Here is a 16,174-nt window from a genome sequence, read left to right as displayed (position 1 = left end):
TATAAATCGCAAATCCGCCCTGCCATGGAATATTGTTCCCACATCTGGGGTGGTGCCCCCAGAACCTCTCTCAGGCTTCTTGATTCCATTCAGAAGAGGGCAGTTAGGTTAATTAATGATTCATCTCTAACAGAGTCTCTCCACTCGCTTTCTCATAGACGCACTGTTTCTGCTGCATGCCTCTTCTACAGATACTTCCATGGGCACTGTTCTTCTGAATTGGCTTCTATAATTCCCGCTCTCTCTTTCAAAACAGTCCGAACACGTGCCGCCACTAGCCAACATCCATTTACTGTCCAACTACAAACCCACAGAACCAACTTTTCATCTTCCTCATTTATTCATTCAACTGCCGTTTTCTGGAACAACCTTCCTTCATACGTATTTCCTGAAAATTACAATCTACAGAAGTTCAAGTGCAATATCAACAAATATCTTCTTTCGTCTTCTCAACCTCCAACCCAAGCATGGTACTAAGTACTATAGGTGCAGGACTTTAAATACCTTGGGTCGCTGGTCCAGGAGAAGAAAGTTGCATCCACCATGGAAATCCACAGCAGAATTGTACAGGCGGCCACTGCGTTCGCCTCGCTCAAATGGTGTCTGTGGAAGAGGACCAACATTTCCTCAAAGACTAAAATCTGACTCTTCCGGACTTTGATCTTGCCCATTCTCCTTTACGGATCAGAAACATGGATTTGTCTCAAGCTAGATTTAAACAAACTTGAGGTATTCCAAATGCGACGCCTGCGGCAGATTTTGGGCATCTCACTTCGTGACTACATCACTAATGATACCATCCGCACCAGATGCCAACAGCAACCAACCATTGCCGACCAAATCCAGAAGCGAAGGCTTAGATGGTTTGGCCACGTATGTAGAATGGGCACGAACAGAATACCATCCACACTCCTTTGGAGACAACGACCCACCCAATGGAGCATCCAACGGACTGCACTTAGGAAAACGTGGGCCAAGCAAGTGGAAAATGACTTGAAGAGCCGACGTCTCGACCTTAACCAGGCCAGGACTGACGCCATGGATCGTAAAGTATGGAAGAACATCACAGAGCAAGTCCGAAACCCTGCGGCACCTACAGCAGCATACTGGTTGCGTGGCCAACCGCCTCCCCCAGCTGCCAGCTAAGGACCAAGAAGAAGAAGAAGAATGGCGAGAGCAAAAGAGAAAACCACGTTTTTTTAGATGCAGAGGAAGCAATATTTGTAATGTGCTTGTGTCAAGAGAGATTAGAAGTCAGGGTAATCCCCAAAAGAGATATATCATTTTGCCTAGAAATAGGAGTGTCACCAAAGATAAGAATAGGAGCAGAAGAATCCTTTTTTTGTGAGATATAAGACAAGACTGAGTTTTAGAAGGATTGAAATCAACTAAGTTGTCTTTGCCCCACTGGGGAATTACCTGGAGATCGGAATTTAAGGAATTAGTAGAAGATTTTCGAGAAGTTGAAGCTGATTGAGCAGGGCGAGGTTTCGAAAGATAGAAAGTGGAATGCAATATGCTATCATTGGCAAGACTATGGATAGGATTTCCAGTCAATAGAAGGTCATTAATATACAAGAGGAAAATAGTGGGGGAAAGAACTGAGCCTTGGGGACCCCAGCATTAGTGAAGTTAGAAGACAGAGAGCCATCTACCATCACCCTCAGTGAGTGACCAGAGAGAAAATTGGATAACCAATTACTAAAAACAGTTGGCAAACCATAAGATGGAAGCTTTTTAAGAAGACCTTTATGCCAAACATGATTGAAAGCTTTTGAGATGTCAAGAGAAACTGCTTCTGTTTCACCAAACTTTTCCACTGAATTTGTCCATAAATGGGTAAAATAAGCCAGAATATCACCAGTGGATCGACACTGATGGAATCCATACTGGCGATCATTGATCACACGGAAGGTTTCTAGGTAGTTTAAGAGTTGGTAATTTCTCCATTACTTTAGAAAGAATAGAAGAAATTGCAATGGGATGATAATTGGATGGGAGAGACTTGTCACAATTTTTTAGGAACTGGCTGGATATGAACAAATTTCCAAGCAGAAGGAAAAACACCTTTGGAATAAGAAATTGAAAAAAGGCGGAAGAGAACAGGAGTAAGTTCAGGAGCACAGGTTTTAGCATTAGCATTAGTAGAGGCATTTGATGCAAGAAATCAAGCTTATGCAGCATCAGCCATAAAAAAAAAAAAAAACCCACTTCCACTTCACCCCTCTGTTCGTTCAAAATACCTGTCCAGCTGAGCCTTAAACTTATTTAGGCTATCAACCTCCACCACAAGGGATGGAAGTCTGTTCCACCAACCAACCACCCGCTGGCTAAAGGCAAATTTCCGCACGTCTATCCTACATCTGTCTTTCCTCAATTTGAATTTATGCCCCTCAGGTGATTTTTCTGAGCTAGAGGAAGAATTCCATCAGCATTGAGCATGCTTAAACCATTCAAGGCTTTATACACCTCTATCAGATCACCTCGCTGGTGCCTAGTCTCCAGACACTGTAATTTGCAAAACTTAAGCCTTTCTTCATAAGAGCACCCCTTTGTTCCATTCACTAATCTTGTTGGCCTTCTCTGTACTCGTTCCAGCAGCTCTACATCCTTCTTGAAATGAGGCCTCCAGACCTGTATACAGTACTCTAGGTGTGGCCTGACCATCGCCTTATACAATGGAATAAGGCGATGGTCAGGCCACACCTAGAGTACTGTATACAGGTCTGGAGGCCTCATTTTTGAGAACAAGTGGAGAAATACCATCAGGACCTGGAGCTTTCTTAGCAACAAGATTCGTCAAAATCCTTCTGACATCCTTTTGACGGAAGACCACAGGTCTTCCATCAAAAGATTCAAGCAACAAGATTCGCCAAAATCCTTCTGACATCCTTTTGACGGAAGACCACAGGTCTTCCATCAAAAGATTCAAGCAACAAGATTCGTCAAAATCCTTTTGACGAAAGACCACAGGAGGCATTGAATGGAGCGTGTTGGGAATGGTGGGAGGTAATTTACCAAGATCATTAATACATGAGTTGGAAGAAAAATGGGATGCTAGCAGGCCAGCTTTATCCTTGGCTGAAGTGACAACAGAACCATCTGGTTTTAACAGAGGTGGGAGCAGAGATGGGCAAAAGTTGCAGCCAATAACTTTGGCAAGAGACCAGAGTATTTAGCTACCATTAGGGCAAGAAGCAAGTTTTCTACTCTTAACCTGTTCGAAATCTAGTTTCGATTGATTAATGACTGCTTTACAATTTTTGCGAGCTTTGGTTTAGGCAGAAAATGAAACTGAAGAATTGGAAACAAGCCAATTATGAAATGCAACATTCTTCTCTTGAACAGCCTTAGCACATTTATTGGAAAACAAAGGTTTAGATAAATGACGAAATTTTAAAGTGGGTGTGGGATAAAGGATTCCATTCCTATAAGAATAATGTCACTGACACGATCTGAGAAAATGTTGACATCAGGAGTTTTGAAACAGTAGTCTGACCCAGGAAAAGAAATCTCACAGGTCATCCCATTTTGCATTCTTGTAATGCCAAACAATATGAGGTTGGAAATAGCCATGAGATGAAGGCTCCATTGGAGAAGAGATGATCACCAAGTTGTGATCTGAAGTATCAAAAGCACCACTCACTTCAACCATGTACTTAGGATTGTTTATGAGAAAAAGATCAAGCCTCAGCATCTCAACCAGCTGGGTCAGTGTGACTAGAAAACGGAAAACGGCTGGAGTTGTGAACATTAAAATCACCAAGGAGAATTTCCTAACTTCAGTGTTAGGAAAGTTGGACTGGAGAAAGTCAAGTTGCAGAGAGAGGAAGTCAAAGAGCTCCAAGTGATTAGTGGAGTTGGGAGAACGGTAGAGACAACATATGAATTTGACACAATGAGGTTGAGAGATTTTAAGCCAGAGAAGATCAAAGCGAGGAGATTCCAAATTATAAATTCTCTGACAGGGAATATTGCAACTGACATATGCACTAGTACCACCTTTGAGGCGTAAGGAATCATACAGTGAATAATTTGGACAGCTGAGATGAGCAGTAGTTGAATTAACTGATAACTGAGATTCTGTCAGAAAAAGTACATGGGGTTTGGCAGACTGCAAGGGGAAATGGACATCGTTGAGATTAGAATTGAAATGAACGTATATTTGTAAAATGAACTAGGAAGTGTTTGGGAGGTTTAGATCTTTTCTCAAATAAGCTTACTCTATTAGTTTGACAATTCATGACATTTTTGGATATGGCGCACACACACGGTAAGAATATACTCAGATCCTTGACATAACATGGCCTCGACAATGGCCCCCCCACATACACACTACTTGGACTCCCTCCAGTCACTATCTGGCTGAGTAGAGGTAGCAAGATTATACACTAGCTCAGGTCCAGGCAAACAATGGCCCAAGGGCCTCATGCGACCCACCACACTTTTTTGTGCAGCCTGCGAGCTTTAATTGTATTCTCGAGAAAAGTTTACTTATTTTATGCCTTTTGCGACACTGTTTTCAAAAAGAAATTTGTATATGTAATACATTATAGAATTTGTCGACTTGTAAGTTAGTTAGTTAGTTATTTGGTTTTTAGGAGCATTAGCAACTAAGGCCATATTGCTCTGGGATATGCGGTGGTCATTCCCTGACCTTTCTGCATCCTCCGTATTTGGTGGTGACGGACTCGAACCCCGGTCTAATCAAGAAGCATGTGCTACGCACTGTTGCTCCTTCCCACCTGGCTACGGAGGCGCCTTCGACTTGTAAATTGTTTTATCATCTCTCTATTGCTCAAATTGAGATAGAATTTTAAAATTGTGTGCGAACTGGAGCGAGCGAACAGGCGCTTTTATAACGGTATAATTTGCGATTATAAACTAACCGCACAAAACTACAGTAACAGACAACTGATGATGATGACAACGGCTTTGCTGCGGTGGCGGAGTAATAGGATAGGACTGCTGACCGGCCGCTGTTCCAATCTGCTTTCTCTGATCATCCCGCAGTTAGTGTTTTTGCGTTATCTTCGGTTATCATCTTGGTGTCAGTAGCAATAAAAATAATATTTACGCCCTTTTAAAAATGAATAAAAAATGAAAAATTCAACAAGAGCATCGCATCGTGTCTTCAATGAAGAGTGGAAAACAAAATATTAGCATTAGCATTAGTAGAGGCATTTGATGCAAGAAAGCAAGCTTATGCAGCATCAGCCAAAAAAATTAAAGTAAAATAAATAAATAAAAAATAACCACTTCCACTTCACCCCTCTGTTCGTTCGAAATACTTGTCCAGCCGAGCCTTAAACTTATTTAGGCTATCAACTTCCACGACAAGGGATGGAAGTCTGTTCCACCTACCAACCACCCGCTGGCTAAAGGCAAATTTCCGCACATCTATCATACATCTGTCTTTCCTCAATTAGAATTTATGCCCTCTCAGGTGATTATTCTGAGCAAGAGGAAGAATCCCATCAGCATTGAGCATGCTCAAACCATTCAAGGCTTTGTACACCTCTATCAGATCACTTCGCTGCTGCCTAGTCTCCAGACACTGTAATTTGCAAAACTTAAGCCTTTCTTCGTAAGAGCACTCCTTTGTTCCATTAACTAATCTTGTTGCCCTTCTCTGTACTCGTTCCAGCAGCTCTACATCCTTCTTGAAATGAGGTCTCCAGGCCTGTATACAGTACTCTAGGTGTGGCCTGACCATTGCCTTATACAAGGGAATAATCACCTCCTTATACCTGCTAGAAAAATTCCTATATATCATTGACAATACACCATGAGCTACTCTTGCAGCCCGTCTGTACTGCTCAGAGAACTTCATATCTGCTTGCACAACCACCCCCAGGTCCCTTTCACTCTCTACCACTGTCAGTGTAGTACCACAGAGTTGATACGTTGCTCTGGGGTTGCTGTTTCCCATATGTAGTACTTTACATTTGTCAATGTTAAACAGCATTTGCCACCTCTCAGCCCATCTGCTCAACCTTTCCAGATCCTGTTGCAGCAGCATAGAGTCGGTAGTGTCCGTGACAACGCTGCCAACCTTCGTATCGTCTGCAAACTTGGACATTAAGCTTGATATACCATCATCAATATCATTTATAAATACAGAAAACAATAAAGGACTCCACTAATAACATTAGTCCACGATGAGCAGTGTCCATTGATTACCACTCTCTGTCTTCTCCCCCTCAACCACCCCTTTAACCATAGCAGCAATTTGCCTCCAATGCCACACTGCTCCAATTTGTGCAGCAGTCTTCCATGTGCAACAGTATCAAAAGCCTTTCTAAGATCCAAGAATATAATATCAAAGTTATTCCCTGCATCCAGTTCTTTTGTGACTGCATCATAGTATCCAATCAAATTGGTCAGGCAAGACTTCCCCTTAACAAAACCATGCTGTGTCTGAGCAATAACTGAAGTCTTGTCTAGATGATCCTGCAGTGCTTCTTTAACCAGTGCTCCATTAATTTTCCGGGAACAGAAGTTAAACTCACAGGTCTATAATTACTTGTGTCAGCCTTTGATCCACCTTTGTGAATTGGGGTCACATTTGCACATCTCCAGTCCATGGGTACCTACCTTGAGTCCAAGGAAGCTGCCTCCACTGCTCCATTGCTGCCTCCTTTAATATAACTGGATAGATTCCATCCACCCCAGGTGCCTTTCTTGTGTTTATCTTCAACAATTTCTCCTCCACTTTACTCTCAGTTACTACAAGATTCTCTAGCTTACTGCCAGAGTTGAATACACCTCTGGCATTCCCCTAGCTGAATAACTCCTCATGTGTGAATGTCAATGCCAAATATTCATTTAGTTTGTTAGCTACCTGGGCAGGATCATCAACAGTTGACCCATCGATATCAAGTGGACCAATCTGATTCATCCCCTTCCTTCTAGAGTTTACATAAGTAAAGAACTCTTTGCTGTTTTTCTTCGCATCCTTTACCAAGGATTTCTCGTAATCTGCCTTCGCCTGCCTAACCTCCTTTGTAACTTGGTTACAGATCAACTTGTATCTATCATAGGCTTCTGTGTCACGTGTTAATTTGTATGTATCCCATGCATTTTTCTTCTCTGCCATATGCCTCATTAGTTCATCTGACATCCATTTAGGCCTAAACCTTGAACAATATTTCTTAGTTGGTATGTAAAGCCTAGTAGCTTTCAAGATAAGTTCTTTGAATGCTTTCCATTTTGAATTTGCTGTTGGTAACATCATCAGTTGATCCCACTGTATAGAATTTAAATACTGTCTCAGTCCACCGTAGTCACCTTTACGAAAGCAATACCCCTTCCCTTTACCCCTAATGGTAGTTACCTCTTTGAGTAAATCCCACTTCAGAACACTGTGATCACTGCCACCTAGTGGTTAATTTATCTGCAGATTCTTAATGCATGAAGAATCACTACTGATAATCAAATCAAGAGTATTACTCCCTCTAGTTGCCTCCCGAACATGCTGATGTAGAAAACAATCATCCAATAAATCCACAAAAGCCTTGCTAGTGTGTGAGTGACCAGCCCCCAAATTCCAGTCAATATCTGGGAAATTAAAATCCCCCATTATAAGACTCTGTGATGTAGTGGCCCACTCTATTTCCCTGTACAGTTTCTTATTATACTCATCAGAGTCATTAGGCCTATAGCACACTCCTACTCTCAATTTTGATCTCCCAATGCTTATGTCACACCAAACTGACTCGACACTGCACTGTCCAGCGATGTCGACTGGCTTCACTTCCTTGGATTTTATGTGTTTCTTAACTAATAGCATAACCCCTCCTCCCTTCCTATCCTTTCTGTAGACATTGTACCCCCCAAATTCCAGTTCTGCATTCCTTATATCTGTGTGACACCACGTCTCCGAAATCCCAACAATATCTGCCTTTGATGTTTTGAGCAATACCTCAAATTCATCAAATTTATTTACTAGACTCCTAGCATTGGTGTACACGCAAGTATACATGCACCTGCTCTTCCTCTTAGCCACCCTAACACAACCCATGTGTTTACTTGTACCCCAATGATTCCCAGCAGTCTCTGAAATATCCTGCATCTTATTTTCCAGGCTGCTGCTCATTTCAATAGAAGCAGTGCAAGAATCACTTTCTCCTCTGCCAGTGGCTACTGTTAATCTATTAGTCCTTGTATCCCCCCCAATCTAGTAGTTTTCCGACCCTCCTAACACTGCCTCGATAGCATCAGCAAACATTCTTGCACCCTTTCTATTTAAGTGTATCCCATCCCTGTAGAAGCAGACGCTCCTGTTAACAAGTACAGACCAGGCTGAAAAAAAATTTTTTTTTTTGTTAACATACATAACAAGACTATCTGTCTCATCTGCCGGGAGAGTGTCTCAGTGTTGAAAGAGTACAATATTAAAAGACATTTCATTACTAAACATTCCGAATATGGTGCCAATTTAATTCCAGAAGCAAGAAAGAAAACTGCTGATGGATTGATTCAAAATTTATCTAGACAACAAAATGTGTTTACACAGCCAACTAAGGAACAAGAATCTACTGTAGAGGCAAGTTTTGTTATTTGTCACATAATTCCAAAAAGCAAGCCTTTTTCTGATGGAGACTATATTAAGGAATGTATGACTGAAGCTTGTGGAATTATATGTCCTGACATTAAACACAAATTTGAGAATATAAGTTTATCTTGGCGAACCGTAGTAAGAAGAATTGAATGTATCGATACAAATTTGAATGAGCAATTATTATCAGTATTAGAATCCATAACATGGTACTTGATAGCTTTCGATGAAAGTAACATTAAATGTTGGTACATCTTTTTATGTAGACAATGACAGAGAATTTTTATGGTGATTTACGGAATCAGCGAGTTTATTTCCTCTAGAATCACTGTGGACATATATGACAAAAATTATTTTTTGTTGGCTAGTGTTATCAAAATTACTGAAAGTTGCAGCTCTAAAAACATTACAATAAATCTATTTGTCCAAAACAATTTAAAATCAATACCTTAGATTATTAGGTGATGCAAGTTCATTGATTAGCAATCCAAATAGACTTGTGATATTTAAAAATTAATATTAAAATCAAACAAACATGCATAAAAAAAAATTTTAATTTTATGTATTGGTTCTGTGAAATGTTTCTATCTGTGCACATTAAGCTGATGCGCCAATCAACCAACCAATAACATTAAGCCACAGTAACCGATCTTTACTCTTGCTTTTTGTGATGTATTCTTTGGCAACACTTTTCATTCAGAAATAACAACTCAGTTTTTCTGTCTTGAATTTCCATACACCAAAATTGGAGTACCAATAATAAGAAATCAGTGTACAATCTATAAGTAAAATTTTTTATTTTTTTCAGAACAATGCTGTCATATGTAAATTAGAAAATTTATTCCAGTCATTTACCTGATCAGTAACAGAAATATCTACATATTCACAAAATGCATAACCTTTGGAAAGGCCAGTAGCACTATCCTTTACCAAGTTAAATGCTCGTAGCTGACCAAACGATAAAAGCAATTCTTTAACCTTGAAAAAAATATAAAAAATAAAAAAAATTAGAAGAATTATCAATTTTTTGACATTTAACATCATTAGTGAATAAGGTAAACAGTGTTATTTCCTAAAATTCATGAATCAAAAACATGACAAATTTTCATTATATATTCAACAATGGAGAAATGCAATAAATTTCAAGGTTTGAAGACACTGTTTTTCTGTGATACAAAAAAGTACCTAAAAAAAAAAAAGTTACAATGCTAATACATTATTCCAAAAAAATTTTTTTGCATTGGTGTTATAAACTGTTATACCAGGATTTAGATAAAATAGCAAAAATGGTTCCAGAAATTTGAGAAGCCAGAAATGAAGTGTGCTTAAAGATAACACTAGGCCAATACAGTGCTCAAATTCCTTTATGAAGAGAGTGATACAGCAGGATTGGCAAGCTTTAATCAGTTAGTATAGAATATAACAATATGCTAGCAAGTCTGGAATGCATAACTTGAATCTCTTTAGCATCCTAATGGATGATTCTTAGAAAACATACACTTTTCAATTCTTATAGATGTTGAATGATGATAATTTGCACTTCTTCAGTAGCAGCTGTTCAATTGCAGGCAATCACAACATCTGACCGCTTTACTGTCAGCTAGGCTTTATTACTTTGATTTCGACTGATACCAGATTTCACATTCCCATACCACATTTCTACTAATATGTGACCGGGGCTCCATTAACTTTCCTAGGGCAGATCAACTTAGATGTTATCTTATGAAATTCTGCTGCAAACTTTGTTGCTTTCTGCATATTTTCTTCTGTCCATATAGTTTTTCATTGTGCCATTTTATTCACCAAAATGCCTTAACTCTCCTCCCCACACTACCATGGAACTTTCTTGGTATCGCTAAGTAACTTCCATGTCTAGCATCATAAATGCAAATGACACCATGCCTTTCTGGCATATGGTATAAATAAACTAAAATAAATCATATATAACTAACAAATTAAAATCACAAGAAATCAAAGTTGAAAGCCATCTACTTTCAAAACACTTCCAGTCTGTTTTTCTATACCCCATCCATTTGGATATTATCAGTCAACTTTACCGAAAATTACCCACTTTCTGAAAGCATATTCTTTGAAATGTAATTCCTTTCCAGCTCCTGATGACATTCTTCCCATCAAGCAATGTATTGTAGTGTATTACAAATTCTATCTACAGTTTTCAAGAACTGTAAGAAACACTGTATCCTGTAGGAAGATTTGAAGAGTATGACTTTGTCAAGTATCAGTTAACTACAACTAATTTCGTGATTCTATCAGAACTTGTGTCTGATGCATTGGATGGGTCTTTAAATCCTGAAATAATGAAGTAGGGCAAAGAACATACCCTCTTCTAAATTTTATTTTCATTTAACAGGATATAACTGCTATAATATTAAAAATCTATTAGTCTTAACAAGCAACTAATATATTAATCACTTAAACTTAAAGGCTTAAGTTTTGCAAATTACAGTGTCTGGAGACTAGGCACCAGCAAGGTGATCTGATAGAGGTGTACAAAGCCTTGAATGGTTTGAGCATGCTCAATGCTGATGGGATACTGCCTCTTGCTCAGAATAATCACCTGAGAGGGCATAAATTCAAATTGAGGAAAGACAGATGTAGGATAGATGTGCGGAAATTTGCCTTTAGCCAGCGGGTAGTTGGTTGATGGAACAGATTTCCATCCCTTGTTGTGGAAGTTGATAGCCTAAATAAATTTAAGGCTCAGCTGGACAGGTATTTCGAAAGAATGGAGGGGTGAAGTGGAAGAAGTTTTTTTTTCTTGTATGTTTTCCTTGAAAACATTTCAAAACTTTCCACAAATGGATTGGCTTAAGAGATTGTGTGTCTCCCTAATAACAACTGTTTGTGGTTTGAAAGAAAACCAAACCTATAGCATGCAGATCTCCCTCTCCTCATTGGAACTGTTGAAGTGAGGGGGGGGCGGTAATTTTATCCATAATTTTCAAACAAATGGTAACCAATTGATATAAGCCTCACTTTTATAAATTTTTACAGTCCAATTCAAACTAAATTTGCAATAATTTGGACGAGGAAAATGGTGCACCCTGATGGAATGCACCATTATCCCTAAATATTTTGGTCTTCTATCTTTAAAAAATATGTCCACCACTCAAAACTGTTAACAGTCCAACTGAAAACAAAAATTACAATACTGGATTTACAACATAAAATTATCTACTTACTAAAATCATCTTTGTCATCATCTTCTGAACAGTTATTATATGACTGTTCAGAAGGTGACAACAGTCATTTTTTCTTATATTTGGCAATGACAAAAGCAAGCATTCTAATGCTATTGAAAGATATCTTTGCCTATACATTCACATGAAAAGTAATGTATCTCCCATACATAAGGGTGGCTCTAAAAGTGAAGCTGGAAATTATCGACCTGTCAGTCTGACTTCAGTGGTAGGGAAAATCATGGAGGCAATGATCAAGGGTGGAATTCAGGATCATTTGGATCAAATTGAAATTCTCAAGGATACTCAGCATGGTTTTGTAAAGGGAAAATCATGTTTAACAAATCTGGTTTGCTATTTCGAAAGGGTCACTCACGAGCTGGATTTAGGGAATAATTTCGACATTGTTTATTTAGATTTCAGCAAAGCTTTTGACTCAGTCCCACATGAGTGGTTGCTTTATAAGCTGGAACAGGTTGGAATCACTGGGAAAATCCTTAGATGGATAGAAGGATGGCTTCAGGGCAGGAGGCAGAGGGTTGTGATAAATGGCTATTCCTCAGATTGGGTTGATGTAAGAAGTGGGGTTCCCCAAGGATCAGTATTAGGACCACTGTTGTTTTTAATTTTCATAAACAACATTGATGAAGGGATAGAGGGCGTGATGTCTAAATTTGCAGATGATGTTAAAATTGGTAGAGTAGTTAATGATCACTGTCAAGCTCAGCTTCTTCAGAGAGACCTAGATAGACTTCAAGAATGGTCAGAAAAATGGCAGCTGTGCTTTAATCCAACAAAGTGTAAGGTATTACACCTGGGAAACAGTAATGCCAAAATAACTTATTCACTTGGTGGAGTTCAACTAAACCCAGTACTGGAGGAAAGGGACTTGGGTGTTACGATACGGTCAGACATGAAATTCTCTGAGCATTGTAAACAGGTTGCAAGGAAGGCCCATGGTGTCCTATCGATGATCTATCGAACTTTTGCAAGTAGAGATAGGGACGTGATAATCCCATTATATAAGGCTTATGTTAGACCACACTTGGAATACTGTGTTCAAGTATGGAGACCGCACCTAAAGAAAGACATCGAGCTTCTTGAAAGGGTGCAAAGAAGGGTAACTCGCCTGGTGAGATCGGCAAAAGGGCGTCCTTATGAAGAAAGACTTCGAATATGTGGGTTGCAGAGTTTGGAAACTAGACACCTTAGAGGAGATTTGATTGAGTTGTTTAAGGCTCTGAGAGGCATCAGTAAAATGAATGAGCACGAAATTTTCAAGATTATAAATGATGCTAGAACTAGGGGACATAAATTCAAGTTACGGGGGGAAATGTTTAGATTGGACTGCAGGAAGTTTTATTTTAGCCAGCGAGTTATAAATTACTGGAATAAGTTGCCTTCATGGGTGGTAGTTTGGGGAAATTCAAAGGTCATCTGGATAGTACTTTCGGGTAAGGGAAGCGCATAGGATGATAGGTTTAATTTCCTTGTCATTTATTTTTTATTTTATTTATTTTTTTTATTTATTAATTATTATTATTTAGTTATTTATTTATTTACTTATTTAATTTATTTATTTTTTGTTTTTATCATTGTTTTGTTCGGATTTTTTTTTTTTTTTTTGGCTGGTGCAGCATAAGCCATAGGCTTTCTTGCACCATGCGGCCATTACTAATACTAATACTAATGCATATGTTGATATTATTGAACTGATAAAAGTATGACTATCTAGTCTACAGTAGCCAAATTATGATTATATAAAAAAAAATATATAATAATAATAATAATATAATTTTACAGGAAAATTACATAATACTGCAATATTTAAACTAATATTTTTTTATTTTTTCATTCAAAACATAATTGAGATCAAAGCGCGATACGCGCACCACACAGAAAATGGATTTTCAGCTGATGAACTGCCCATGGACAAACCAAGAAAGTGATTAGTATGAAATATGTGAGATGTTGACATCAAAATGGCTAAAATTGAAATGATTCACTAAAGTCCTGCAAAATTTCTGGAGATGTATGAATCATGTTCATTTCTCAAGTGGCCTGAGGGAGAGATGTCACCTTCCCAAGAATAACTTATCCTGAGATGTTCTGGTAAGGGACAGGTTAGTGATTCTGAGACAAGTGATGTCAGCAGCTTACAGATAATGTTCTATGTGAATCTGTTATTAGTCACTTGTTAAGGTTAACTTAGTCTAGCTTTTATTATTTCACTGAGGAAACAAGACAAAATTTAATTTCCAGAAAATTAACAATAACTTTATGTAACCTATTACAGATAGAGCTTGCATTTTGCACCCTGTCCGAATAAACCACCTTAACAGTAATAGTATGCAACCAATCTATTTATTGAAGGATACCGAATACTCAATTTGTAAACAATTTTGAACAATGAATGCACAGAGTCAAAGTTTCACATGTTAAACTCTGACATATCAAGCTGTGGCTCCAAATAACAGACAAAACGGTCTCTATCTGGTTTATTTATTGAAGGATACCGAATACTCAATGTGTAAACAATTTTGAAAAATGAATGCACAGAGTCAAAGTTTCACATGCTAAACTCTGATATATCAAACCGTGGCTCCAAATAACACACAAAACTGTCTATCTGGTTTTCTTTGAAAGAGGATTCACCAAAATTCAGTGCTTTGATATGCCATGCAAGCTACAAAACTGTTGACTTTCAAATTGAATGCACCATGTCTGTCCAATCTATTAACAAACTGAGTATTGTGGCAGGATTGACTTACTGTTAATCCTGACACAAAGTGCCATGTGAAAATTTCTCAGTGACTGGCAAGAACTAAATGCTTGGTACACCACAGTAGTTAGTCCTCAGTGGAGCTGAAAGTATTTGGCTATGCTGTTATCTGCTTGGCCTTGCACATTCTAATTTATATGCTATATTAGTTCAATGGACTGATACTGATTTCTTTGTATATAGTGTAATTATACACAACTTTGTATAAAATCTACCAATTTGCACTTTGTCCAGAATTAATTTCCCTCTTCTCCTGACAAGAACTGACAACCTTTTTCTGGATTAGACTGAAAATTCTATTTGTTGGTACTTTTTGCCAACCACTGTGTGTGGTTCTCTTCTTGTCAGATCCATAGCCATATAAGCTGTGATTTCTTACTGCCCATTATATCTGATTGATCGTTAGCAATAAAAGATTATTTTTTAGTCATTAATTATTTCCAGTATGAATACTTATTTGATGACTTTCAAAGATCACATTATATCAATCTTTGACTCTGTTGATTGCAGTTGCTACATCAAGTTGGGGCATTAAGGGGTTTGTGGAACATTACTAATGGCTTGTTTACTATCTCCATTACCAACCTCAAAGCACTGATGTTAGGCAGGTATATTATTCAGAGTAATCAATTCCTGCTTGCAGTAACTGTTATTTTATTAATTATGCTAACATCATACAAATACAGGCAATAAACATCACTAAGAATGAACTGTAAAGAAAAAAAAAACAGAAACATTAAAAACACTTCACATAATAAATAAACGGAGTTTCTGAGCACCACAGGCACTTCTTTTTTGTCAACCAGTATGACAATAGCCATTAAAACAAGATATAATGGAACTCAAATAAATTCAAATGGAAAGGAGATTGTTAACCACCCTGCCAACCTTTGTATCATCTGCAAACTTAGACATTAAGCCTGATATACCTGCATCAATATCACTGATAAATATTGAAAACAACAATGGACCCAGTGCTGAATGCTGGGGAATTCCACTAATAACATTTGTGATCCAAGTGGTTTGCAGACTGCCCCAGAGGTTGGTAGTTCAAAAATAAGATTCCAGTTTAATGTTCAATGGTTAGTTTATTAAATCAGTAAATTCCCTTCCTAATTGACATGTTTTTTTTTTTTTTTTTTGTTATTTATAGCTCTTATTTATATCACTTTGTTAAAATTTTTTTGTAAAAAGAATCAAGTAATAGTTGGGTAGGGGGAACACCCTGCATGTCCCGATTTGATCATGAATACCTAAATTAAAAAAGGCATGCAAGAATTTTTTTTTTATCTATTACACCACTGGTTTAACTGTTTTGCTTATAATATCCTGATTTGTGATATTAGTTAATCATTTCATAAATGTATGTTAAACTGATTGTGCAAGGCTCAAGGGGTAGAATTTTTTTCAGCATGGTCTGTACTTGTTAACAGGAGAGACTGCTTCTACAGGGATGGGATACACTTAAATAGAAAGGGTGCAAAAATATTTGCTGATGCTATCGAGGCAGTGTTAGGTGGGTCGGAAAACTGCTAGCTTGTGGGAGGAGACACAAAGACTAATAGATTAACATTAGCCACTGGCAGAGGTGAAAGTGATTCTTGCACTGCTTCTATTGGAATGAGCAGAAGC

At 38.1% G+C, this 16,174-nt stretch overlaps 1 protein-coding gene across 1 annotated transcript in view; it reads right to left on the bottom strand.

The window, feature by feature from the left end:
• The window catches only part of LOC150082396 (splicing factor U2AF 50 kDa subunit-like), a 282,501-nt gene that overhangs the window by 59,527 nt on the left and 206,800 nt on the right, over window positions 1–16,174 (bottom strand). Inside the window, exon 9 of the mRNA XM_090380538.1 lies at window positions 9,416–9,538. Within this exon, the coding sequence (XP_090236664.1) occupies window positions 9,416–9,538 (123 nt within the window). The remainder of the gene's footprint in view (window positions 1–9,415; window positions 9,539–16,174) is intronic.

This window comes from Mastigoproctus giganteus, chromosome 8 (genome assembly GCF_048544385.1).
Source record: "Mastigoproctus giganteus isolate SK-2022 chromosome 8, ASM4854438v1, whole genome shotgun sequence".
Lineage (NCBI taxonomy): Eukaryota > Metazoa > Arthropoda > Arachnida > Uropygi > Thelyphonidae > Mastigoproctus > Mastigoproctus giganteus.
Note: the sequence above shows the minus strand (reverse complement) of the source record. Positions and strands in the feature narration are given on the sequence as shown.